Source organism: Chlorocebus sabaeus, chromosome 19, assembly GCF_047675955.1.
Source record: "Chlorocebus sabaeus isolate Y175 chromosome 19, mChlSab1.0.hap1, whole genome shotgun sequence".
In the NCBI taxonomy this organism is placed as follows: Eukaryota; Metazoa; Chordata; class Mammalia; order Primates; family Cercopithecidae; genus Chlorocebus; species Chlorocebus sabaeus.
This window is the reverse complement of record NC_132922.1, coordinates 18755963-18783444: the sequence shown is the minus strand read 5'-3', so window position 1 is coordinate 18783444 and position 27482 is coordinate 18755963. Positions and strand designations below refer to the sequence as shown.

At 44.2% G+C, this 27482-nt stretch overlaps 1 protein-coding gene across 2 annotated transcripts in view; it reads left to right on the top strand.

Moving 5' to 3' along the window:
• The window catches only part of SLC5A1 (solute carrier family 5 member 1), a 77851-nt gene that overhangs the window by 8743 nt on the left and 41626 nt on the right, over positions 1 to 27482 (top strand). For both annotated transcript variants that reach the window (XM_007975552.3, XM_073006784.1), the window contains 4 exons: positions 2004 to 2075; positions 22798 to 22902; positions 23818 to 23877; positions 24359 to 24463. In XM_007975552.3, coding sequence (XP_007973743.1) covers positions 2004 to 2075; positions 22798 to 22902; positions 23818 to 23877; positions 24359 to 24463 — 342 coding nt within the window. The remainder of the gene's footprint in view (positions 1 to 2003; positions 2076 to 22797; positions 22903 to 23817; positions 23878 to 24358; positions 24464 to 27482) is intronic.

Below are 27482 nucleotides of genomic sequence, written 5' to 3'. Positions count from 1 at the left end.
GTGTCTGAGATGTCACCATCAGGGGTTAATGCCTTCGGAATAGTGATGCTTTTTAGCTTACTGGTCACCTATGAAAATGCAGACATCGGCCAGGCGTAGTGGCTCATGCCTGTAATCCCAGTACTTTTGGAGGCCGAGGCGGGCAGATCACCTGAGATCAGGAGTTCAAGATCAGTCTGGACAACATGGCAAAACCCTGTCTGTACAAAAATTAGCAGGCGTGGTGGTGTGTGCCTGTACTCCCAGCTACTCAGGAGGCTGAGGCATGAGAATTGCTTGAGCCTGGGAGGCGGAGGTTGCAGTGAGCCGAGGCTGCACCACTGCACTCCAGCCTGGGCAACAGAATGAGACTGCATCTAAAAAAAAAAAAAAAAGAAGGCACCACCTCTGACACAGTTAAGTCACTATCAGCTACTAACATTTTCAGGGAGGTTAGCAAGTGTCCGCTAAGAGGAGCCAATAACATAGAAGAAGAGGGAAGATGGCCAGGGGCCAGGAACAGAGGCACAGACCCTATTTTCTGCTGGAGGACTGGCCCTGGGCCTGAGCTGGACCAGAAATAATCTGAAGGCTTGGAGGCAACATCCCAAGGGATCTGTGGGAGGTGCTAGTCATCGCATATTGAAGATGCATGTCATTTTTCTCCTCATGAACCCTCAGTGGCTCCCTACTGCCTATGCAATAAAGTCTGCATGTTTTAGCCTGGCATTTGACTGTGTGTTCTGCCCCACTTCTCACCACTTTCTCCATTCAAATGCCTCAGCCAAGCTCCCCAGATAACACTGTTCGCCATTCTCTCCTTCTCCATGCTGGGTGAGGTTCCACCTCTAGATCTGCTGTTCCGGAATCTTACCACATTCCTCCCTCTTCTCTAATAAAATTCCATTCTTTCTTCAATCAAGATTTGCTGAAATGCTGCTAGCTCTGTAAGCCTTTCCTGGCTCCCTGGTCTGACAGAGTCCTCTCCTTCCTCTATACTAACACTATAGTCATAATATATTGGCTGTGTGTGGTGGCTTACTCCTGTAATCCCAGCACTTTGGGAGGCCAAGGCGGGCAGATCACTTGAGGCCAGGAGTTCGAGATCAGCCTGACCAATATGGTGAAACCCATCTCTACTAAAAATACAAAAATTAGCCGGGTGTGATAGCACATGCCTGTAGTCCCAGCTACTCAGGAGGCCGAGGCACGATAATTGCTTGAACCCAGGAGGCAGAGGTTGCAGTGATCTGAGATCATGCCACTGCACTGTAGCCTAGGTGACCGAGTGAGACTCTGTCTAAAATATATATAATCATTCTATATATATGATGATGATTCCAGCAACCTGCTACCTACACCCTCAGAGAGGAAAGACTTGAATTTGTCTGGTCTTTTATTTAATATTTAGTACAAATGCCTTGCATTCTTAAGAGCATTTTTTCACTTTTCTGGTAACAAAGATATCATTCATATCCCATATGGTACTTTAAAAAAGTATGATATTTCTTTTTCTTTTTTTTTGAGATGGGTGTTGCTATGTTTCCCAGGCTGGTCTTGAATTCCTGGGCTCAAATGATTCCCCCACCTCAGCCTCCTGAGTAGCTGGGATTATAGGCATATGCCACCATGTGGCTGTAATCCCAGCTACTCAGGAGGCTAAAATAAATACAGCATTCATTAGGCACCTCAATATGCTTGTAAGAAAGACATAAAAGCTCCATTCCTGCCGTTTAACAGACAAGCAAGCAGATCCAGGTGGAGTGACTTGCTGGAAGCTAATTTTGCACTAGCCCTAGAGTAAGCTGTATATGTCCTCTGAGCCTCAGTTTCCTTGTCTATCAAACTTAGGTTCCTGGCTCCTTCATCTTAGTCTTTTGAGGCTGCAGGGGAAGAAGGAATATGAAAGTGTTTCACAAAGTGGAGTGGGTAGAAGAAGGTGCACATATGGGGAGGTATATTCTTTTGGCTGGCAAGGCCACTCTTCTAGTTTTCTATTACATTTTTGACCCTTTCCTCTTCAGGCTATGTTTTCCACCAATCGTGGAACTGTTGGAGGCTTCTTCCTGGCAGGCCGAAGTATGGTGTGGTGGCCGGTAAGTTTTCTCTGAAATACTATTTGCATAACTGCTTAACTGATAAGTTCCTTTAGGAACGCATTTTCTTCTTGGTTTTGGGTGGTGGTGATTCTAGGATACAAAGATCCCAAAAAGATTCTTGACAGTGAGTCTCATGCTCATCGGGTCTCCTGGGCACCCTTAATCTCTTGTCGTAAGGGAATAGCCTTTAAATAAATCACCCTTAGAGTCCTCCAAGGAATAAATAAAGGAAGAGACTGCACAAGGTGGGTGGTCAGAGGAAAGAGCACACAGACCGAGGTGATCTTGGGCAATTCTTGAGTTTCCATTTCTATAAAAGGGGGATGATAACATTTACCTTCCAGGAATGTTATGAAAAGTGGAGACCTCTTATGTTTGGCGGGGGGCTCAATAAATAGTGGTTCTTTTGCTACCATGTTCCTACTTTAAGTCCCATGGAAAAGAGGTTTTATCTGTCCTACTTCAGAGCCTAACGAAATGCCTGATACATGGAGCCCCTTGATACTCATTTAATGGATGAAGGAGGTGCCCCCTGCTGTTTCCAATTACAGTTTTCCACTGGATGAGGATTCCTCTCTCTTGTTGGATTTTGTGTTTTGTACATGGGTGGAACTATCACAATCAAAAGACATGTGCATGGGTGGAAGAGAAACCAGGAAGTTCCTTCCATCATATCTTAGGGCTCTGGCCAGTTTATCAATTCAGCCCCATGACCATTTTGATTAGGAGTTCTCATTTAAGTGACTGGTTGAACACATTGGCCAAACTGTGCAATTTCTTGGGCTTAAGATACAAGTAAGACTGGCTGGTGAAAGCATAAGATGATGAAAAGTACATACAATGAGAAGGGAGTGACGGCTGTGAGCTGGCTGAAGGAAGCAAGAAGGTAAAGAATGCCCCTGTCAGGGTAAGTACAGCCAGAGAGAACTGTACCAGGAAATCATGCCACATCCTGCAGTTGGCCTTTGATCAGCTATTTTAAATAACTGGCATCTTCCCAGTTGCTTGGGCTATCCTTGAAGTCATTTCTATTGTTAAAAAATTTTAATTTTTTGACAACTAAAATTTGTATGTATTTACAGTGTACAATGGAATGTTTTGATGTATATACAAAGTACAATGATTAAATTAAACTAATTAATGTCTCTATCACCTCACATACTGCACTTATTTTTTATAGTGAGAACATTTAAGATCTAATTTCTTTTTTTTTTTTTTTTTTGAGATGGAGTCTCGCTCTGTTGCCCAGGCTGGAGTGCAGTGGCTGGATCTCAGCTCACTGCAAGCTCCGCCTCCCGGGTTTACGCCATTCTCCTGCCTCAGCCTCCCAAGTAGCTGGGACTACAGGCACCTGCCTCCACGCCCGGCTAATTTTTTGCATTTTTAGTAGAGACGGGGTTTCACCGTGTTAGCCAGGATGGTCTCGATCTCCTGACCTCGTGATCCGCCCGTCTTGGCCTCCCAAAGTGCTGGGATTACAGGCTTGAGCCACTGTGCCCGGCAAGATCTAATTTCTTTCTCTTTTTTGTTTTTTGTTTTTTTTAAAAAGAATTGAGATGGAGTCTTGCTATGTTGCCTAGGCTGATCTCAAACTCCTGGGCTCAAGCAATCCTCCTGCCTTGGCTCCCAAAGTGTTGGGATTACAGGCATAAGCCACCAAACCCAGCCTTAAGATCTAATTTCTTAGCAATTTTCGAGTTTATGACATATTATATTAACTATAGTCATGGGGCTGTAGAATAGATCTCCAGAACTTAAATCAACCTACCTGAAACTTTGTACTCTTTAGCCAGCATCTTCCCATCCCCCTCCACCCTCTTCTGCCACAGCTTCTGGCACAGCTCCTGCCACAGCTCCTGGTGGGCACCATTCTACTCTCTGTTTCTATTGTTTTGTTTTGTTTTTTGAGACGGAGTTTTGCTCTTGTCACCCAGGTTGAAGTGTAATGGCACGATCTTGGCTCACTGCAACCTCTGCCTCCTGGGTTCAGGTGATTCTCTTGCCTCAACCTTCTGAGTAGCTGAAATTACAGGTGCCCACCACCATGCCTGGCTACTTTTTGTATTTTTAGTAGACACGGGGTTTCACCATGTTGGCCAGGCTTGTCTTGAACTTCTGAATTGTTTTGGTTTTTAAGGTTCCACATAAAAGAGAAACCATGAAACCGTTTGTATTTTATTCTTAAGGTGGCCAAGAATATTGGACAGATGCTGACTTCTGTGGTTGGCCCCTCATGGTGGTCTCTCCTGACACCTTGCTTGGTAGAGGCACGTATATTTGGATGCCTCCTTTCAGTTTTGTGTCAGAGCTTTCTGTCTTCTCAATGCTTTGGACTTTTGTGGTTTCCCAAAAGCTGGTGTTAAAGAAGTATCCCTTATCCCAAAGTTCAAGACAAGACTGAGTAGTCTCTCTAGAGCTGTGCTGTCCAATATGGTAGGCACCAGCCACACTGGCTGTTTAAACTAAAATTAAAATTAGATAAAACTAAAAATTTCCTTCCTCAGTCACATAGCCATATTTCAAGTGCTCAAAAGCCACAGATGGATAAGTAGCTACCTAGAGTGCAGATCTAGAACCTTTCTATCATTATAGAACATTTTATTCAACAGTGCCAATCTGTGGATTTCAGATCTAAGGTTGGCATGAAATCTCAGTGGACTTGAGATTTACTGAATTAGAGAGCTGAAAAGGACCTTGGAGTTTATTTATTTTGAAAACAATGCACCTCCCACCCCATCGTATGCTTCTGTGCCCCCTATAGCAGGCCTCCTAAATGCTCATCCAGCCTCAGTCTGCACCTAACTCCACTTTCTCCTCCCTACCCTACCTGATAGGAAACTCACTACTTTTAAGACAAACTATTCCATTTTCAGACAGGCTATTTTTCCATCCATTGACTATAATCAAGATGAAAACTTTTAAGGTTGATATACTGGGGGTAAGATTTCAGCTTCCAATTTCTGTGTCTTGGAGAAGAACAATGAGACAGGGAGGCATGAAGCAGAACCACTCTTAGGAGATATGCATTTTGGGCTGGGCCTGAGAACACATCACATCTTAACTAGAGATGATTTTTTTCTTTCTGATAGTGCCCCAGTCTGGATCTGGGTTGAGGGTTTGTTGAGGAGAGGGACTGGTCCCACCCAAAGCAGGTAGGGTTTAGTGGTTTACGTAAAGTTTCCTGTAGGTGTTTTCCTTATGCATGCATGTCTCAGTATCAGATTTTTCTAACCAACAGAGAAACATGGCGTCATTTTTCTTCTTTTGTGCAGAAATCACTGCTTCCTTGAAGAGGCTGACATTTGACTCTATTTCCTCCAACCATAGTTTCCATCTAAGGTTTCACAAGATTACGTTAATAGATTCTAAACCTCTCCTTGTATTAGAATCACATGAGACAATGCATGTATAGCACTCAACACTGCCTACTGAATGATCAATAAATGGGAACGTTAAGAAATGGAAGGAAGCATAGGAGTGCCGAGGCAACCTCTCCAGTTGCCATCTGTCTGGTGCACAGTACTTAGTAGTGCTCAGTGAATGGAAGCTGGCATTTACCTGAAGCTACTGCTGCTGATTCTCTTAAATTTAACTTTCAAGTTGATTGTGTGAATTAACATGATTTATATGTATATTTATACTACTGTAAATAATCAATTCTAGCTACACATTGACCACCTTTTATCATCTCTGAAATCGGGTCAATCAGTGGCATTCAGTGGCAGTGTTTTTCTTTCTTTGTGCTGCTTGGTATGTCTTACAATAGTTCATGCCTTAGATTAAATAAAGTATGGTTGGCCAGGTGCGGTGGCTCATGCCTGTAATCCCAGTACTTTGGGAGGCTGAGGCAGGCGGCTCACAAGGTCAGGAGATTGAGACCATCCTGGCTAACACGGTGAAACCCCGTCTCTACTAAAAATACAAAAAATTAGCTGGGCGAGGTGGAGGGCGTCTGTAGTCCAAGCTACTGGGAGGCTGAGGCAGGAGAATGGCATGAACCCGGGAGGAGGAGATTGCAATGAGCGGAGATTACAGTGAGCCGAGATCGTGCCACTGCACTCCAGCCTGGGCAACAGAGCGAGACTCCGTCTCAAAAAGAAAGAAAGAAAGAAAGAAAGAGAGAGAGAGAGAGAAAGAAAGATTATATTCTAAAGTAATTATTTTTAAACTATTTTCCCTACAACTCTGGGGCTCTGCAGAAGTGCTTCTAGGGCTGTTCTCCTTTCTCTAACCCCATCAACCCAACTGTTATTTATTTTATACAAGAGGAATCTACTAAGATTTTCTTTGAAAACAAGGTTCTGCTGACTTGCAAAGTTTAAAAACTGATAATTTAAAAGACCTAAGTGTGGTGATTTCCATTCTAAAATTAAAAATGGTTTAATAACACCATAGCAATGCATACCTGGAAGAAGAAATCAAAGGAAAACACAGCATGAAAGAATCTAAGCACTTTTCCTCCAAAGTTAAAAAGATTTGAAACCACACCGAAAGTTGCTTCTAGATTTCCATTTGAAATAAAATACAAAGTTGGTTCAAAGCCTATCATTGGTCCATAAATCCATAACCAGAATATCAGTTCTCAAATGTGCTGGCCCAAGGTACATTTCACAGGGGTCAGAGACTCTCCACTGCTGACATCTCTCTTGCCCTTTGCCAGTCGCTTTGTGCTATAGGAAGAGTGGGCAGCAGAGAAGCTTCTGCAAGAGAATCCTGCGGGATTTTAGGAAGGAACAACTTGTATTGACCTGTGTTGATATACCTGAGACAGGGAGGATTTGGGTTGTCACCCACAAGAAAAGTAGGAGAAAGTCGGAGCTCATAAAGTCTGAAAACATATTGGACAGAGGAGAGGCTGGTTTTGGGCATTTCTGGGGCTTAGGGGGCTTTGAAAGGAATGGTTATGACCTTTCCTTTCAGATGAAGATACAGAAACTCTGGAAACAGACTCTGTTCCTGAAAACTGAATGAAGCCCAGACAGAAAAACTGTTTGTGTGTTGGCTTGAGGATAGAAGCGAGGGACAATCAGAGGGAAGGAGCAAGGACTCCAGGATTAAAACTACAAGAGGAGTCAGCTTACGTAGGGATCCAGGCGGGGAGGTCCCCGGAAGCCTGAGTCATGCTTGAGGCAAGCCAAGGCAACTTATCTGAGTAACACGAAACCATGAAACTGTACCTTATGTAACTGGGCTGGTTGGTGGCCCAGGATTCCCTTTTTCTGTGGCACCAGGGTTTGGCGCCCTTCACTCACAGCTGTCTGTGTGGAGATGCGAGGGCAGGAAAACTGTGCAGCTCAGGGGCTGCGCTTTAAAGGGGAATTCCCCACTCTTTGGACATTGGCAGCAGAAATTACACAGAGAAGTGGGGCCCCAGGTACACAGCCCAGTGAGAGACTCTTGTTTTGGAAGAGAGTTTGATCACACCTACCAGGACTACTGGCAGAGCCAGTTCCATGAGAGCAGTTCCCTTAGATTCAGAAAGAAGTATTTCAAAGAGCAGGGAATGGGAAATGCACACAGGATTTAGCTTGTTCCAGCTTTGTGACATTGGGCAATTCATTAATCTCTGAGTCTCTGAGAGTCTCCTCTATAATGTGGAGATGGTCAGAGAAGGAATCTCAAAGGCTCTTCCAGGACTAAAATTCTGAGTTTCAGCTAGGCACGGTGACTCACACCTGCAATCCAGGTATTTTGGGAGGCAGAAGTGATAGAACTACTTGAGCCCAGGAGTTCAAGACCAGCCTGGGCAACATAGCAAGATCCCATCTCTACAGAAAAATTAAAAACTAGCTGGGCGTGGTGGTGTGCACCTGTAGTCCTAGCTAATTGGAAGGCTGAGGTGGGAGGATCACTTGATCTGGGAAGGTCAAGGCTGCAGTGAGCCATGATTACGTTACTGCCTTCCAGCCTGGGGGACAGAGTGAGACCCTGTTTCAAACAACAGCAGCAACAACAACAACAACAAAAAATCAAAACCAACAACAACAAAAATCCCAGACCCAACAACAACAAAATAGTTGACAAACTTTTTCTGTAAAGGGCCAGATAGTAAATATTTTTGGCTTTGCTGCTATGTCATCTCTGTCACAACTACTCCACTCTACTGCTGTAATACAAAAGCATCCAAGGAAAATGGATGAATGAATGGATGTGGCTGACTTTATTTGCAAAAATAGGTGGAGGGCCAGATTTGTTGTTTTGAGGACACACACACACACAGTCTCAGAACAGAGCCTGGCACACATGAAACTCTCAGGTTTAGCTCTTGTTATTCTTTGCAACTGAAATCTGTTGAAGGACTGTCATATCACTTATCTGATTGAATCCTCAATGATCTAGTGAGGTAAGTACAGTGAAGATGATGATTAACCCCATGGGTTGCCCACATTTACACAAGCTAATGACAGAGCTAAGACTCCCTCTGATCTTCTGGTTATTCAGGTCTCTTTCTCCTTGTCTTTTGAGATGGAAATTTTTGAGGCAATTGGTGTGGCCTAAAGATTGGTCTGAAAACCAAGAAATTATTTCATTTAGGGCTGACCAGAGACGCTGATGAAAATTTTCCCTGAAGAAAGAGGACAGGTTCTCAAACTTTCAAGTCCTCTTGGATAAAATATATCTGATTTTATCTTTATGTTTCTAAAACCTAATGATCAGATCAAAGTCCAGTCACTTCTGATGTCACCAGAAGGGCCAAAGGGTGTCTTAGAAAAACCTGGTAGTTCCAATACATGGGTGGGAACTCACGGATTGGAGAGGAATAGAGGGAACCTGGCAGCTGGACATGGGAGAGGCAGGGATGCACTCCAGGAAGAAGTGAGAAGGAAAGATAAGTACTTGACTCTTCATAAGCCTGGGGGAAGCAATTCCTGCCTCCTCTGGCCCAGGTCCATTTGGTCCTCTCTCCCTGCTCTACTCATTTTTACCTGCATGTGCTCTTATTTATCCCAGTGCCCTGTGATGAAAGCCAGGCCTACACTTTTCTTAATTTTTTTTTTAGGCCTCACAACACCAACACCTTGCACTGCAAGAAGGCACTTGACAAATATGGGCTGAATTAAAGAGAAAAGAGGGAGGAGAGGGACATGTCCCCAGACCCTCATGCTGGTCTCCCTTGGTGGTGTCACCTGAGACCTGAGTCTATATTCTGGCTCTGATGCAGGGGCCACACAGTGCAGACAGTGGTAAGAATTCAGGCGGTTAGGAGGGTGCTGGGTCTAAGTCAAAGCCTGCCTCCAGCAGTGCTCCAAATTTCTGTTTTTATGCACAGAGAAAAACTGTTGTTGTTTAGGCTCATGGGAGTAAAACCGGAAAAGCAAGCCCTAATCAGAGTTCCCAATTTCAGCCCACATTGGACTCCTTGGTAAAGTTCGGTGTGGCTATCTTTCCTCACTCTCAGGCCATTTGTTTTCTCAGTTTGAGTCGAGGTTTTGCAAAACTTGGCAGTTCCCCATTGTATTTTGGGTGGGAGCTTTTAGGTTATCACAGCAGTGTCTGCTTTGCTCTCTCTTCTTCCTCCTTCTTTTTCCTCCCTTTTCTTCTCTTCCTATTACTCATTCTCCTTTTCCTATTCCTCCACCTTCTCTTCCTTTTTATTCTCCTCCTCCTTCTCATTCTTTCCCTCCTTCCCTTTCTTCCTTCTCTTTTCTCTCTCCCTTCTCTTTTCCTCTTCCTCTCCCCTTCATCCTTCTTTCTTTTTTTTCTTTGATGGAACCACTTCCCTCCCATTCTTCATGGCTTAGTCTCTCCTCTGAGTAGTTTCTCTGATTAATATACAGCCACTCAGCACTCCATGTATTCTTGGTGTTTCTAGGCATCAATTGATTGATGTGTAACCAAGTCCCTGCCATCTAGTTAGTACCTAAGCACCTGGCTTCTCCTTTCTCACTGGCTGCCTTCCCAGCATTTTCTAACAGATTAGTGCTTCTGTAGACAGAGAAAAAAATACATTTTTATAATCCATATTTCTGGTTGGTAGAAATCAGAAGAGGCAGAAAGGTGGTGAAACTAGCAGTTAAAATGAATTCGTTGGATTATTCATATTAGAAATATATCTGGGATTAAATGAGTTAATACATGTAAATCTCTTAGGACACTATCTAGTTTAGTGCTGTCCGAGGGATGGCTGTCATGATTATGGTCATTATAATTGTTTCTCGGCTGGGTGCAGTGGCTCACGCCAGTAATCCCAGCACTTTGGCAGTCCGAGGCAGGCAGATCGCCTGAGATTGGGGATTCGAGACCAGCCTGGCCAACATGGTGAAACCCCGTCTTTACTAAAATTACAAAAATTAGCTGGGCGTGGTGGTAGGTGCCTGTAATCCCAGCTACTTGGGAGGCTAAGGCAGGAGAATCGCTTGAACCCGGGAGATGGAGGTTGCAATGAGCTGAGATCGCACCACTGCACTCCAACTTGGGCAACAGAGCAAGATTCCATCTAAAACCAAAAATAAAACAGTAATTGTTTCTCATCTCCAGCTTCTCCTCCTTAAGCTGTGAATTGAATCATTCATCTATTTATGTAGTATTATTCTTTCATTCCACAACTGCATGTTGATACCTACTATGTGCCAGACGCTGTGTAGGTCCTGGTATATATCTGTGTGCATGTGTGTATGTGTCCCTCGCATTCTTACAAAATACATGTAAAATTAATAATAGTTAAGTGTCCAGAGAAAATATATTTGAGTCAAGGGTGAGGTTCAGTGGGAGGGAGAAGGGTCTTCCTTATTCAACACAGGCTCAGTGAGGGCCTTTCTGAGGACTGAGCATTCAGGTTGAGCCTTGAATGATCAGAAGGAGCCAGCCATGTGAAGATTCCGGGGTGAGCAACCCAAGCAGAAGGAACAGAATGGCCAAAGGCCCTGATGTAGGAAGAAGCTTGGGATATTTGAAAAACTGAAAGGGGGCCAGTGTGGGGTAGAGATGGTATACATATTTATTTATTTGAGACAGGGTCTCACTCTGTCGCCCAATCTGGAGTGCAGTGGTATAATCTTGGCTCACTGCAACCTCCACCTTCCAGATTCAAGAGATTCTCCTGCCTCAGCCTCCCTAGTAGCTAGGATTACAGAGTTGTGCTACCATGCCTGGCTAATTTTTTTGTATTTTTAGTAGAGACAGGGTTTCACCATGTTGGCCAGGCTGGTCTTGAACTCCTGGCCTCATGTGATCCGCCCACCTTGGCCTCCCAAAGTGCTGGGATTACAGGTGTGAGCCACTGCACCTGGCCAAGATAGTGTATTTAGATCAGGTGCTTTGAATGAGTGTCCCTGAATTGCTGATGATTTCAAAGACAGGCTCATCTCGATGAGAGGATGGATTGGTCTTCAGCCTCCTTAACCTCTAAATGCCAGCGGAAGACTTCACCTGTCTTTTGTGCCAAAAACTGGTGGGAAAATGTCAGTGGTTTCTTGAGTTCCTGCCCCTTTGGTTCTTTGGGCAAGGAGAGAATTTCATGAAGGTAATGAGTGAAAGAGGACCATTGTCCATGGGAACAGGAGTTGGCCGAGTAAATAGACTGTGATGACTCTGGAGCAAAGCCTGTGTCTAAATATTTACTAGAGTCTCAGAAATAAAATATTCTGAATATAGGAGCTCCATCTGATTTTCTGTCCCAATCCAGGAAGTGTGATCCTTGAGATGGCAAGGATCCGAGATTAAATCTTTTCAAACTCCCTCTGTGAAAAGAGAGCTTACTAAGGGAGACACTAATCATGATTAAAGACAAATTCCTGAGAAGGTGAAGAAGGAATATGAAAACATGATACAGATGAGCACGTGCCACTCCTGAGTTTACGGTGGGATGGGTAAGAGGGTCTCACCCCACTGTGCCCCTTCAGGGACATTCAGAAGGGAATATCCCGGGAAAAACCAGAAAGTCAGTGTGTGCCACAGCCTCTCCCTGTGCCCCTGGGACTTCAGTCACCTTTGGCTATAAGACCTTGGGCAAGTCACTTCAATCTTCTGATCCTTATTCTCATCTGTAAATGAAGATCAGAATAATACCAACCTCACAGAATTGTAGTGGGCATTAAAAAAGAAAAAGCAAATGAATACATGGCCCAACCCTTGGCCCAAAGGCGGTGCTGTGAAAGTTAGCATTCTCCTCTCCCCTTCTTATTCTCCCAGGATGGGGCTCTCAAAGTGTGGTACCCAGACCAGCAGCATCAGCAAGACCTGCACTCTTGTTAGAAATGCAAAATTTCTAGCCTCAAACCAGACCTACTGAATCACAAATGCTAGGAAATGGGGCCCAGTAATCTGTGTGGTTTTTTGTTGTTGTTGTTGTTGTTTGTTTGAGACACGGTCTTTCTCTGTGGGAGTGCAGTGATGTGATCATAGCTCACTATAGCCTTGATCTCCTGGACTTAAGCGATCCTCCCACCTTAGCTTCCTGAGTACCTGGGACTACAGGTGCATACCACCACGCCTGGCTAATTTCTGATTTTTAGTAGAGGTGAGATCTCGCTATGTTGTGCAGCCTGGTCTTGAACTCCCGAGCTCAAGCAATCTTCCCCCTTTGGCTTCCCAAAGTGCTGGGACTACAGGTGTGAGCCACCATGCCTAACCAGTCTGTGTTTTAATAAGTCCTCCACGTGATTCTAATTAGGGTTGCCAGATTTAGCAAATAAAAATACAGGATGCCCAGTTAAATCTGAATTTCAGGCAAACAATACATACCTTTCTGTCTTTTTTTTTTTTTTTTGCATAAGTATGTCCCATGCAATATTCGGGACATACTTACACTACAAATGTATAAATAATGAATGTATTATCTGTGAACCTGCATATTCAAGATAGGCAGATTTAACTGTATATCTTGTATTATGGTTATGTTAAAGTTTAAGGACCATGATTGGAGGATATCCCACTGCAGGAGTCTAGCACAGCCTAGAGAAGGGATGGAGAAGAGGCCCTGGGATCTCCCGATATCCTTTAAAGAGAAGGACAAAAGCAGGGAGCAGAAAGCCATCTCCAGAATTCTGGACATTCTGGGTCTTAGATGGTTCATTAACAAAGAAAAAGGTTTCCTGAAATTAGCTGAGTGCATTTTCCATTTGGGCTACGATGACCTTGTTTCCTCAAGGAGAAAATGATGACTCTGTTTCTTTCAGGAAATTCAGGGTAATCTATGAAAACATGGGCTGTGTAAAAGCATTAATATTTCTTCAGAATAGCATGTCTTTATGGAGCAAAACTTTCTTAAATTTTGTCACATCATTAAAGTTCAGTAACACCCTTTAGGGTAGGCCAAAAAAGATTCTTATGCTTGGTTTATAGTGGAGGAGACTGAGGCTAAAAGCAGTAAAGTGACTGCCTCAAGGTCACATAGTTTGCTATGGCAGAACCAAGATTAGAACCAGGTTGGAAAGTTCTCAGTGTGCTTTGAAGGAGGGGAGGAAAAGGATGTCCATGCCACCTAACTGTACTTTCAAGTATGATTATTGATACAGGATCCTTTTTTAAAATCCCCTGGCTGCCTCTGATTGTGAAGCCAGTTGTCCATTGCCCTGGGCAATTCTTTTCATTGTTTTTTTTGAGATACAATTTCATTCTGTTGCCCAAGCTGGAGTGCAGTGGTGTGATCACAGCTCATCAAAGCCTAGACCTCCTGGGCTCAAAGGATCCTCCTAGCTCAGCCTCCTGAGTAGCTGGGACTGTAGACAGTGCCACTGCACCCAGTTATTTATTATTTTTTTGTAGAGATGGGGTCTCACTATGTTGCCTAGGCAGGTCTCAAACTCCTGGATTCAAGTGATCTTGCCACAGCCTCCCAAGGTGCTGGCATTACAGGCGTAAGCTACTGCACCCAGCCCCCAGGACAATTCTTGATGCCTGGATTTGTGATCCTGAGTGTGCCCATGCTGCCTTACTGTCCTTAGGGTGTGGAAGTAAACATAAAATTAATGTGTAAATGTGAATCACTTTTTTCCTCTGGGCTACAATTTTATTTTCATTGGAAAATAGCAAGGTCAGCTGTAATCATTTCCAAGGTAATTCCAGCTCTAACATCACATGAACTGGGTTAAGATGTCAGTTTTCTATTTCCATGCACACAAAACGTAACTGTAGTTAGCACTCGGTGACATTTTCATGTCTTTTTCTACATCCCCCCTCAACAAAAACATATAACTTACATGCCTACTTTGCTTTCAGTCCTCAGGCTCTGCTAGTGAATCTGAGACAGCTCTGGAATTGTTGTCCCTTATTCTTACAGATTTTAAAGGATTTTGTTCTGATTATAAAATTATACAAACCCCTTGTGAAAAAATTGGAGAAATATTTTTAAAATGCACTCACATTGTTTTGTCTTCCCAAGATAATCATTGTTAAATTTGGATATATTTATGTATACACAGGTACACACACACACACACCCACACCCTTATGCATATATTTAAACATTTTGGGACTCATGGCATATAGGTTTGTATCTCCTCATGTCATAACAAATTCTTCAAAGCTATAATTTTAATGGCTGCACAATATTCCGTCATATGGCTGGGTGCAGTGGCTCATGCCTATAATCCTAGCACTTTGGGAAGCCAAGCTGGGAGGATAGCTTGAGGTCAGGAGTTCGAGACCAGCCTAGTCAATATAGTGAGATCCCATCTCTACAAAAAAATTTTTTAAAATTCCATCATAAATATGAACTTGAGTTTATCTAATTGTTTTTCTATTGTTGGGCCCTTACGTGGTTTCCAACATTCCTCTGTTGTAAATGATGTAGCAATGAACATACTGATGAAATCCTTATATCTAAATCTTTGTCTGCATCTGTGATAATTTACTTAAAACCGAGTCCTAAAAATAGGGTCGTATAAGTGGAAGGAGACAAACTTTTAAATGATTGTAATGTGTACCAACCAACAACTTTCCAGAAAAATGGTATCAATTTACATCTCTACCAGAAATATGTGGGAGAGCCTATTTACTTGCCAACACCAAGTATTTAACATTAAAAAAAGCCTATTTGATGGACTAACCTATAAGGTCAGTTCCCCTTATGGTCTTGTTCTTATGAACACTGAGCTTATGGGTTGCCTGACTGACATTTCACAGAGCCACTTCATAGTCTCCAGTATACCCTGCTGTTCTTATGGACCCTGGGTAGGCCTGGCAGGCTAGGTTTATTGCCTCTTCTTCCAGAGAGAGTGGTCCTTGGCATGTCCCTGAGAAGCATCCTTACTCCATGCCCCAGTGGGAACAAATGCAACTCTCAAGACATTTGGTTGCTATGGTTTTTGTTGTTTCCCCAAGTGGAACGTTCAAGGATTTGATGTCACTTACTCACTCAGCAGAACTTTACTGAGTCCTTGCCATGCACAAAGAATGTCCCCTGTTAAGTGGAAGCAGGACTGGATTGCAGAGAGCCAGGAGTACCTGAAATTTGTCTTCTGAATTTCATGCCACAGCTGAGAGGCAGAGGTCACAGTGAGCTGAGATCACGCCACTGCGCTCCTACCTGGGCGATAGAACAAGACTCTGTCTCAAAAGTGGGCTCTTTGAAGGCTAGAAGGTATTTGGGGCAATAGACCTGTGTGGAAGCAGTTATCATAGTGGGGACGTGACACACACCAGGAGAGGGGAGCAGACAACATGTGAGGTAAGAGATGGGAGGATGGAGATCGGCTCTGGATGGTGTCAGTGGAGAGGTGGGACAGGGCTTCATTTTGAAGACGAGGGAAGCATTTTTATAGACAGAGCTTGATGAAGAGGGCATTCCAGGAAAAAGAAAAATCTCATAAACGAAAGCAGGAGGCAGGAAAGCACAGAGCTTATCTTGGAAATGGAGCCAGTGTGGTTTTGCCAGAGTGGAGGTGACATGGCAGGGCATGACGGGGCTGCTGAGATTGGAGAAGGTGGGACTGACTTTATTGCAGAGAGCCTGGAGTGCCTGTAATACCTCTTCTGAATTTCATGCCACAGCTGAGAGGTAGAAAAGTGCTCTGGTCAACAACCTTTGTTGTCTCTGGTGGTTGAGATCACCTCTGAGAACTCTCACAATCCCATCTCTTGAGGAGATAAATTGTTTGCGGAAGGATTTCCCACCAAGCTTTTGAGTGGCTTCAGTGGATTTCCAGTGGAAATATCTTTGCTTTCATAACTTTACTGCGGCCTGATGGTATCCTGGAAGTCTTGATTCTACCAAGCCCTCCAGTTCTGAGGTCTCCCTGGTGAGATCGGTCAAAGTTTCTTTCACTCCATGTTCTATATATTGGCATGTGGTTGAAGTGAAAATGCCGCCCACTGGGCAGCACGGGTGCCATGTATACCTGTGTATACATACATAGGTGTGTATACACACACACACACACACGTAGATGTATATACAGACACACACACACACACACACACATATATATATATATATATTTTTTTTTTTTTAAGAGATGGAACTTTGCTCTTGTTGCCCAGGCTGGAGTCCAATGGCACAATCTCGGCTCACTACAACCTCTGCCTCCTAGGCCCAAGTGATTCTCCTGCCTCAGCCTCCCGAGTAGCTGGGATTACAGGAGCCCGCCACCACATCTGGCTAATTTTTTTGTATTTTTAGTAGAGATGGGGTTTCACCATGTTGACCATACCTGGTCTCGAACTCCTGACCTCAGGTGATCCATCTGGCTCATCTCCCAAAGTGCTGGGATTACAGGTGTGAGCCACTGTGCCTGGCGGGTAACAGATCTTTAAAACTCTGGCAGTTAAGCAAGTGATTTTGGAGAGAACCTCTTTCACTTTTTGTCCTCCAGATCTTAGCATTTTATTTATTTTTTGGTGGGGGACATGGTCTTACTCTGTCCCCCAGATTGCTGCAGCAGCATGATCATACTCACTGCAACCTTGAATTCCTGGGCTCAAGTGATCCTCCCACCTCAGCCTTTAAAAGAATTTAAGTGATACAGCCACTGTTTTGTTAAGGCAAACCAAATTGGTCTTTTCAGTAATCTAAATTGCATTGGGAGGAAATCTGTTCTTGCTGAATGTTCCAAATAACAGAGAGGCAAATTCTTTAATAGTGATAGCAATTAGAGGGACTGGCCCAGGTCCTCTGTACTGCCAAGAACTCATGGCTGAGTGACAGGTTTCAAAGGGGATTTGAAGGTGGATGATGTTAAAATCTTATGGGAAGTCAAGAGGGGCAGCTTGCTTCATTCTAGATGGCTCATGTTTGGAATGTTAAAACCTTACTGGAAGTCAAGAGGGGCAGTTTGCTTCATTCTGAATGGCTCATGTTTGGAATAGTCTATTCAGGTCTGAGGTCCACTTTGGGGACAGAGATGGGACTCAGGGAGCAGAGAACAACAAGGGTGATGAGAATCAAGTCCATTGTCAATGAGGAACAGACACATAAGAAGAGGAACAGACACATGAGAAGTCTGGGGAAAATTTAAGCAGGGAAACCATCCCTGTCCTCAGATATTGGAAGGGCTAACTTATGGAAGAGAAATTTGACTTGTTCTGTTATACTCTAAAGGGTGGAAGTAGGACTGATGGGTAGACTTCAGCTCAAATAAAGAATGACTTTTTTTTTTTTTTTTTTTGAGAAGGAGTCTCGCTCTGTTTCTCAGGCTGGAGTGCAGTGGCACGATCTCAGCTCACTGCAAGCTCTGCCTCCCGGGTTCATGTCATTCTCCTGCCTCAGCCTCCCGAGTAGCTGGGACTACAGGTGCCCACCACCACACCCGGCTAATTTTTTGCTGTTTTTAGTAGAGACGGGGTTTCACCAAGTTAGCCAGGATGGTCTCGATCTCCTGACCTCGTGATCCGCCTGCCTTGGCCTCCCAAAGTGCTGGGATTACAGGCGTGAGCCACCGTGCCCGGCCAAGAATGACTTTTTAACAACTAGAGTTGTTCCACCACAGATTCAGCTGCATTGTAAGGTAGCGAGTTCTCTGTCACTGGAGGTATGCATTAAGAACTGACCATCACTTGGGAGGTGTTGCAGAGGGGACTTAAGCTGTGGCATCCACAGACCCATTCCACTCTGAGAGATTCAATGATTGTTTAATTTCTCCATACATCTCCCCTCCCACCAGCCTTCCAGGATAGGACATCTAGGTAGTAAAATGTGACTACGAATTCCCTGAAGTCAAAAGAATAAATAGCCTTTCTGCATTTTGTGATGTGACATTATGTTATTTTCCCAATTCCCATGCTCTCAGACCTGTTGGGTTTGGTCAGACTCAGTTCATCTTGCACAACAAGCAGCAAAAGTATCCACATACTTGTAATGGCCTTTTGAGTCCCATCAGAGGGTAAGGAGGGTTGGGAAAGAAGTTAATGAGAGGTGAGGTCAAGTTGGGGAAATTTTAGATAAAGTCTGAAATCCTGAATTCATAGGAACGCGGGGGGAAATTCTAGAGAATTACAGAGAATGGTGATTCATGGCACTGGGTCACTCCCTACATGGGAGTGGTGCCAATTCTCAAATGGGCATGAGCGTGGGTGAGGAGTGGACAGAGAAAGTGTTTGGGAAATTGGCATGATGAACGCATTGTTGGTGAGCTCCAGCAACAGGAGGAGCAGCATAAAAACCTGGCAGGGGAGTACAGGCCATAAAACAATGGTGTCTGTCTTAGTTGGCTCAGGCTACCATAACAAAATACCGCAGACTGGGTGGCTTAAACAACAGAAATTAATTTTCTCATAGTTCTAGAAGGTAGAAGTAAAAAATCGAGATGCCTTCAGGGTTGGCTTCAGGTGAGGCCTCTCTTCCTGGCTTGTAGATGGCTGCCTTTTTGCTGTGTCCTCATACATGGCCTCTTTACTATGCATGTATGGGGGAGAGACAGACAGAGATTTCTGGTGTCTCTTCTTATAAGGACACCAATCCTATCAGATTGGGGCTCCACCCTTATGTGCTCATTTAACCTTATTATCTCCCTAAAGACCCTATCTCCAAATACCATCACCTTGGGGGTTGGTATTTATGAATACCAACTTTAACATATGAATACAGGCTTTAACATACGAATTTTGCAGAGAGGACACAATTCTGTCTGTAACAGTATCCATTGTAGCTCTTGCTAATTGTCTTTGCCGGTGAAGTAATTATCCTCTTGGAAGGAGAAAGGAGGGAAGGGACACTGATAAGAATCAGCTGTGTCAGTCACAACTGGTTCATAATTTCATTTGACTCCTGCACCAACCCTGCCATGAGAGAAGACAGAGGCTTGTAGATGTTCTAATCACCCAGATAGTAAGAGGTCAATAAATCATTCAAACTTGAGTTGTAAAGCTCATGCTGTCTTTGCACGTGAGGGAACTTTACCTTGAAACCTTGCTATATTCCGAAGACTGTTTTTAGGCCTGTAGCTGTCAGGAAGACCACTTGACAGACCCTTTTGGGTGTCCAGGAGAGTCTCTGAATAGGTCAGTGTTATGATTAGAGTTGTGCTTTGGGGAGGTTGCTTGGCCATGTGGGTGGGTGGGGAGGTGACTGATGAAAAGGAGAGAATAGAGATCCTCTAGCAGCCCGTTACTTGGTCCTGTTGAGAGATAGTCACAGGCAGCAGAACGGTCATCTAGAAAGAGCTAGGTGGCCATAATATTGTGAAGGCAGAGTCAGAGTTTCGGTAAATGATTAAGTGTAGGTCATGGGGTAAAGAGAGGAAGTCCAGAATGAGGAAGGTGGTTCCCCTAATAAAATGAACAGAACCTGGGCTCAGGTCATTCTGGTACCCCGAGCTCTCCTGGCCTCATTCCACTGTCTTCTCAGATAGTGAGTGGGGACTTCAGGACAGCCTGACATTGCTTAGAGTACAATGTCCCTGTTTGGGAGAGAGATTGGAGAGGACTTTCTGAACTTATGACTCATCTAATGCAGTTAATCATTTCTGGTAATTATGTCCTTAATAGTACAGCATTAGGCTTAATTATTTATCAAGCAAGAGGTGATAAATGAAAAGATAGTGGGTCAGGGCAGGTAGGCCACTTGCAGAACAAAACTTTTGATTAAAAGTGGACTGTTAGGCCGGGTAGGGTGGCTCACACCTGTAATCCCAGCATTTTAGGAGGCTGAGGCAGATGGATTGCTTGAGACTAGGAGTTCGAGACAAGCCTGGGCAACATGGCGAACCCCCATCTCTACAAAAAATACAAAAATTAGTTGGGTGTGGTGGTGCGCACCTGTAGTCCCAGCTACTTGGGAGGCTGAGACTGGAGGATCACTTGAGCCTGGGAGGCAGAGGTTGCAGTGAGCTGAGATGTGCCACTGCACTCCAGCCTGGGTGACAGGAATAAAACACTGTCTCAGAAAACAAAACAAAACAAAAAGGACTGTTATCCCCATCAAGCTTTGAGCAGAAGGAGGTAGATGTCTCTAAACACCCTGCCTTCCCCTAGTTTCCCCTTCTTAATGAATGGCATCCACCCAGTTACTCAAGTTCCAAATCTAGGAGTTACCTTTGATTATTCTGTCCCACATTTCCCACATCTAACCTATCAACAGAGCCTGCCAACTTTGTTTCTAAAACACACTGCCTAATCTCTACCCTTGCCTTTGTCTCAACTGCTGTCACCCTAGTCCAAGCCACTGTCCTCTCTCACCTAAGCCAGTGATAGTCTCCCACCTGGTTGTTCTGTTTTCTCCCTTGCCCCCAACACTGCACTCTACACACAACTTACAGCAATTTAAAAAAGTAAATTAGGTGCTGTCCCTCTCCTGCTTCAGATCCTCCAGTGGCATCCCATCTCACTTAGAATAAAACTCACTTTTTTTTTTGAGTCAGGGTCTCACTCTCACTTTGGCTGGAGTGCAGTGGCATGACTGATCATAGTTCATTGAAGCCTGCAAGTCCTGGTCTCAATTGATCCTCCCTCCTCAGCCTCCTAAGTAGGTAGTACTACAGGCATGCACCACCATGCCTAGCTAAGTTTTTACATTGGTTTTTTTTTTTATAGTGGCAGGGTCTCACTATGTTGCCCAGGCTGGTCTCCAACTCCTGGTCTGAAGCAATCCTCTTGCTTCAGCCTCCTAAAGTTCTGGGATTAGAAGCATGAGCCACCACACCCAGCCTAAATGACTCTGTTTTAAAATATTAAGATCACAAATCATTATCACATATCAACCTTCTTTTTGCTTCTCAACTATGCATATCTTTCCCACTTGTGGGGTGTCAGGGGGTCTTTGCTTAGTGGGAATGCTATTCCTGTGGTCTCTGAATGATTAACTTTTTTGTCATCCAGATCTCAGCTTAAAGGTCTGAATTATAATAGTAATTATTTAATATTAGAGAAAGTCCATAGAGTGACCTTCTCAGACTCTTCAATCTAATCACTCTTTCACACCCTCTATTCTCTTCATAGCACTTACCACTCTCTGATCATTGTTTTTGTCTTTTATTTATTTATATTTACAGCATTTGAATATAAACTTCTTGAGATCAGGGATTTTGTCTGTGTTGTTCACAGCTGTTATTAGTGCTTGACACGTGCAGTAGATGGCTAATATTTATTGAGCAAATGTACTAATGCACCTACACCAACCACTGTCTCCTCATTGTCATTCTGAGAACTTCTTCTGGCTAGGCCTTCAGAAATCTCTGTCTCCCCTGACTTAATATTTGGCACTAAGCACCAGCTGCCTTATACTGGTAATAGGGGCTGGTATAGTTAGAACAGTTTCTTGGCGTAATCTGTCTTTTGGGAAATAAGCATTTTGTTCCAGGTTTGGACCATCTTTGGGACATTAGATAAATAACAACAAGCCTCTCCCCATCTGCTTAGCAAGAATGGGGATAATTACACTTGTCTGATTCTTATCAAATGCTGCTGTACCTTCTCCTCTTGGATACAGAAGGACGTTAGAACTTTCTGGAGTTCTTTTTGACCTCAAATGCAATTGAGTTGCTGACACAGTATTATGATTGGTTAGTGCAAGATCCCTCTCTTGCTTTACCTGATATTTTCTTTTTTTGTCTCCCACTCACAGTCCTATTCTCCTTTCCCCTTCCAGTCTTCCACTCTTGGGTATTTGATATATGTGCTTCCAATCTGTCTTCTATAATCTGTATTTAGACATGTGCGTATCCTTGAAAAATGCACTGTTTTGTGCATGTGTCCATGTAGTCCCTAGAACTTTTGTAAAAATATCAATACTACATGATCTAGAGAATTATTATTATTATTAATATCATCTGTTACTTGGGAGTTCATGGAGTCACATAATTTAACAGCTAGGAATCACTTGCAAATCATCAGCTCCACGCCGCTCCTTATTTGACCAGGTAACTAAGGTCCAGAGGCTTTCTTTGAAATGATTTCTTTCAAGAAGATTCTCAGTGTTTACTGAGAGCCTGTATTGGGCAAGACCCTAAGCCACCAGGCATGCTGGGGAATATGGAGATCAAGGACTCATGTCCTAGGCACACAGCCTTGAAGGAGATTTTTAGAGAGGCCTGGTGGCTGTGAGACTTTCCATATCTTCTTCAGGACTGGACACAGGGCCCATAAAAGACTCACAGATAATCTGGTTTTGGGATACATCCCACTGCTCCTTCCCCAATCCTCTCCTTTTCATCTTTTCTATTTTCTTAGTTTCCATATCTGCCTTCTGAACCAGCTGTCCCTTACGATTCCAGAACAGTTGTGCTCCCAGCCTGCCTCTGCTCTTTCTTGTCCTTCTCTTGACTGACATGTGTCTTCTCTCTTTGACCCACTCTGAGTGACCTGGTGGAGCACAGAGCCCTTACCTGACTTTCTTTTGCATTTCTAGATTGGAGCCTCCCTCTTCGCTAGTAACATTGGAAGTGGCCACTTTGTGGGGCTTGCCGGGACCGGAGCAGCTTCAGGCATCGCCATTGGAGGCTTTGAATGGAATGTGAGTAACACCGCAGCCATGGTGCACTGGGGCTGGAAGGAGTCTTAGCAGTCAACCAGTTCAATCTATGCTCAGAGGAGCTGAAGGTGTTAGGGAACCCTTCAGGGTCAACCCAGGGTGCAGACAGAGGAGGGGCATGGCTTCAGGAGCCTCAGGGCCCTGCTCGCCTTCCACCAGAGTAGCATGAGAAAACCACTGGTATGACAGCAATAGTATTTTTTCTGTTTTCCCTTCATGTTAAAAAACCAAGGCCCTTCTAGTCCTGTTTGAGGTTTGGAAATGCTTACCACCAGATTTCCATTATTATTATTATTATTTATTTTATTTTATTTTTAGAGACAGGGTCTTGCTCCATTGCCCAGGCTGGAGTGCAGTGGTGCAATCATAGCCTACTGCAGCCTCGAACTCCTGAGCTCAAGCGATGTCCCCACCTCACTCTCCTAAGTAGCTGGGACTACAGGCATGTGCCACCATGCTTGGTGAATTTTAAAATTTTTTGTAGAAGCAGGGCCTCACTATGTTGCCCAGGCTAGTCTTGAACTCCTGGCCTCTAATAATAATAGTAGTAGTAATAATAAATGTAGTTATTTATTATTACTATTATTGTTGTTATTAAAGCTCTCTAAATGATGTTTTACTCTGTGTAAACCAGGGAAGAGGTGAAGGAGAACCCAGTGCTCTCGCTGTGGCCCAGGGCTGTGATGGTGATGAGCAGCCTACTGGGCTCCTCTCTGCTGTTTTCTAACTGCTATTTCCAGGGGTCAGTTAGGCAGCAAAGGCCTCCTCCAGTCTCTAATGGCTCCTTAGGGGAGAACATGCTGGGTAATTTTTCTGCAGCAGCTGAGGGGCCCTTCAGGTGGCAGGGATGGGCTAAGGTTCCTCCTAGTTTGAGTCCACCTTTTGTGTTCATTTCAGGCCCTGGTTTTGGTGGTTGTGCTGGGCTGGCTGTTTGTCCCCATCTATATTAAGGCTGGGGTAAGTATCTGCTCTGTTATTTCATTTCCTGCTGGCAAATGTATCTGTCAGCTTGGTCTTCCTAGAGGACAGAGGAGACATTATGGGATAAATGGCAGAAAAATCTGTGGATTGGCTTTCACTCCCAGGTTATAAAATTTCTGACTGTCTGCAGTGGCATTTTATATACATATATATATATATATATATATGCCTCCTCCAGGGCAAGGGTCTGGCTCCTTACTGATGCCCAGTGACAGGTTTATTGGGCTGGGATAACATCTAGCTACTCCTACAGTGGTAGGGCATATGGGATTAAAATTAGCAAATGGCTGGAGGTCAGGGGCCATCTGGCCACCTCGCAGACTTCCCTGGCTAGCAAAGGTTATGAATCCTTGACCACACTTCTGTGGCTCGTACACCAGGATGGTGTCACTGTTCTGTCTGCTCTGGGCCCTCTGGTCACTGTGGCTGGCAGTGACTTCCCTCATACCCCATGCAGGTGGTGACGATGCCAGAGTACCTGCGGAAGCGGTTTGGAGGCCAGCGGATCCAGATCTACCTTTCCATTCTGTCCCTGCTGCTCTACATTTTCACCAAGATCTCGGTAGGTCCATGGTCCCGGGGAGCTGGGCTGTCTCAGAAGCTGCCACTCTCATTCCTCATCACATGCTGCCCACCAAGAGGTGGCTCTATACATTTCTTTTCTTTTTTTTTTTTTTAGACAGAGTCTCGCTCTGTCGTCCAGGCTGGAGTGCAGTGGCCGGATCTCAGCTCACTGCAAGCTCCGACCCCTGGGTTTATGCCATTCTCCTGCCTCAGCCTCCCGAGTAGCTGGGACTACAGGTGCCCACTACCTCGCTCGGCTAGTTTTTTGTATTTTTTAGTAGAGACGGGGTTTCACCGGGTTAGCCAGGATGGTCTCGATCTCCTGACCTCGTGATCTACCTGTCTCAGCCTCCCAAAGTGCTGGGATTACAGGCTTGAGCCACTGCACCCGGCTGGCTCTATACATTTCTATTAACTTGGCCCCTTAAGCCTTCTTGTGCCTTGGAGTAAAGTCCTATTTCTGCATTGAGGAGCCAACGGAGTTCAATGGAAATCTGTCCTCCACTGTGGTGCAGGCTGAAAACACAAACAAATTTGTGACGGGTTCAGGGAAAGCAGTTCTTAATAGTAAGATTAAAAGGGAGTTAGGGATAGAACTCTGTATGATCTAGCAATCTCACTACTGAGTATATATCCAAAGGAATTGAAATTAATATATCAAAGAGGTATCTGTACTCCCATGTTCATTGCAGCACTATTCACTACAGCCAAGATATGGAATCAACGTAAGTCCCATTAACAGATGAATGGATAAAGAATACGTGGTATATATACACAGTGGAATACCACTCAGCCTTAAAAAAGAAGGAAATGCTGTCATTTGCTGTGAACATGCTGTCCATGTTCATAATGTGGATAAACCTGGAGGACATTATGCTAAGTGAAATAAGCCAGGCGCAGAAAGACAAATACAGCGTGATCTCACTTGTATGTGGAATCTAAAAAAGTTAACTCAGAAGCAGAGTAGAATGGTGGTTACCAGGGTCTGGGAGTGGGGGGTGGGGAGTTGGGGAGATGTTGGTCAAAGGATACAAAATTTCAGTTAGATAGGAGGAGTAAGTTCAAGAGATCTATTGTACAACATGGTGACTACAGCTAATAACAATGTGTTTTGAAAATCACTGAGAAAGCTGGGCGTGGTAGTGTGTGCCTGTAGTCCCAGCAACTCAGGAGGCTGAGATGGGAGCCCCAGGGGTTTGAGGCTACCCTGGGCAATGTAGTGAGACCCTGCCTCTTAAAAAAAAAGATTTTTAAGTATTTTCACCACAAAAAAAGATAAGTATTTGAGGTAATGTATATGTTAATTAGCTCAACTGAGCCATCCCGTAATATATACATATTTTAAAATATGTAGTACATGATAAATATATATAATTTTTATTTGTCAATTTTTTAAATAGGGGGAGTTAGGGATATCTAAGGGTTGGCCCCAACTTTAGAGGCAGGCATGGGCCTTTGTGCCCTGCCAGTGTATAATCTGACTCTATGTGATACTTCTCACACACTTAAACACAAGCAGCCAGTACCAAACTGGAAGGCGCTGTGAGATTCTGTCTTCTTTTATGGACAGATAAATGAAAACCCTGGAGTTGGAACGAACCTCTGAATCAGGAGTAGAACCCAGGTCTCCGATTCTCAATTCACTGTCCTTTTCTCTGCACAAGGCTCCTGCTTTTTCTTGGAATCAGCTCTCTGGGCCTTTAATTGCTAACTCTCTGGGGAATTTTCTCTCTCTCTCTCTCTCTCTCTCTGAACCCAACCACTGGGGCTGCCCCTCTACCGTTTAGCCTGCTGTACTTGCCAACCTAGAGCTGTAGGCCCACTTTGCAGAACTGAGATTTCTCAAGGATTGGAGGGCCACTGGGGTACCTTTGAAAGCTGGGCAGAGCTCTTGGCTGACCTACTGGAGCAAACATTATGTTTCTCCTCCTCCTCTTTCCTTCCTTTTTCTTCTTCCTTCTTTTTTCTTCTTCCTTCTACTTTCTTCTTCCTTTTCTTGAGACAGGGTCTTGCTGTATTACTCAGACTGCCAGACTGGAGTGTGTGGCATGATCATAGCTCAGTGCAGCCTCTACCTCCTGGGCTCAAGCGATCCTTCCACCTCAGCCTCTTGTGTAGCTGGGGCTACAGGTGTGTTCCACCCTGCCCAGCTAATTAAAAAATTCTCTTGTAGAGATAGGGCCTCACTATGTTTCCCAGGCTGGTCTCAAACTCCTGGACTCAAGCAATCCTTCTGCTTCAGCCACCTAAAGTGTCAGGATTATAGGCATGAGCCACTGTGCCCGACCTTGTGTTCCTTCTTTACTTCACTTTTTTTTCCTTGAAAGTGTTCAGGACAATTCCTCTTGATTGCAAAACAAAACAAAGCAACAACAACAAAAAACACACAAAACAACCAGGAAACCACTAAACTTCTGAGATATCTTTCTGACAGCCCAGAAGATGGAAGGAAGAGAAAAATTTGCTTATAGATTTCAGTGTGCATTTTTTTTTGTCCCCAAGGTGACTGTCAGTCTGATAAAGGTGAAAGCAATGGTATAAAAATAAAAAGAAAAGAAAATGTAAATGATAAGGAATAAGAGAAAGAAAATAGGACTTTGGTAAGAAAACTACCTTGGAGAATAATTGAAGAAGCTGGCTCCTAGTCTGTTCCCCTGCCCACACTAGCGGGTGACCTGGGGCAAATGTCATAAAAGCTCTTTAGAGCTTAGCTTCTTTATGAGTAAGATGGGGATAATAATTTCCGCCTTGCCTGGATCACTGGGTGTTGGTGAGCATCCAGTGAATGTATTTGAAAGCACAAAGTGTTCTTGAAATGTAAGATATAATGGTAATGAGGCCGGGTGCAGTGGCTCATGCCTGTAATCCCAGCACTTTGGGAGGCTGAAGCATGACGACTGCGTGAGGCCAGGAGTTTAAGATCAGCCTGGGCAACATGGCGAGACCCTGTATCTACAAAAAATAAAAAATATTAGCGAGGAATGGTGGTGTGCACCTGTTGTCACAGTTACTCAGGA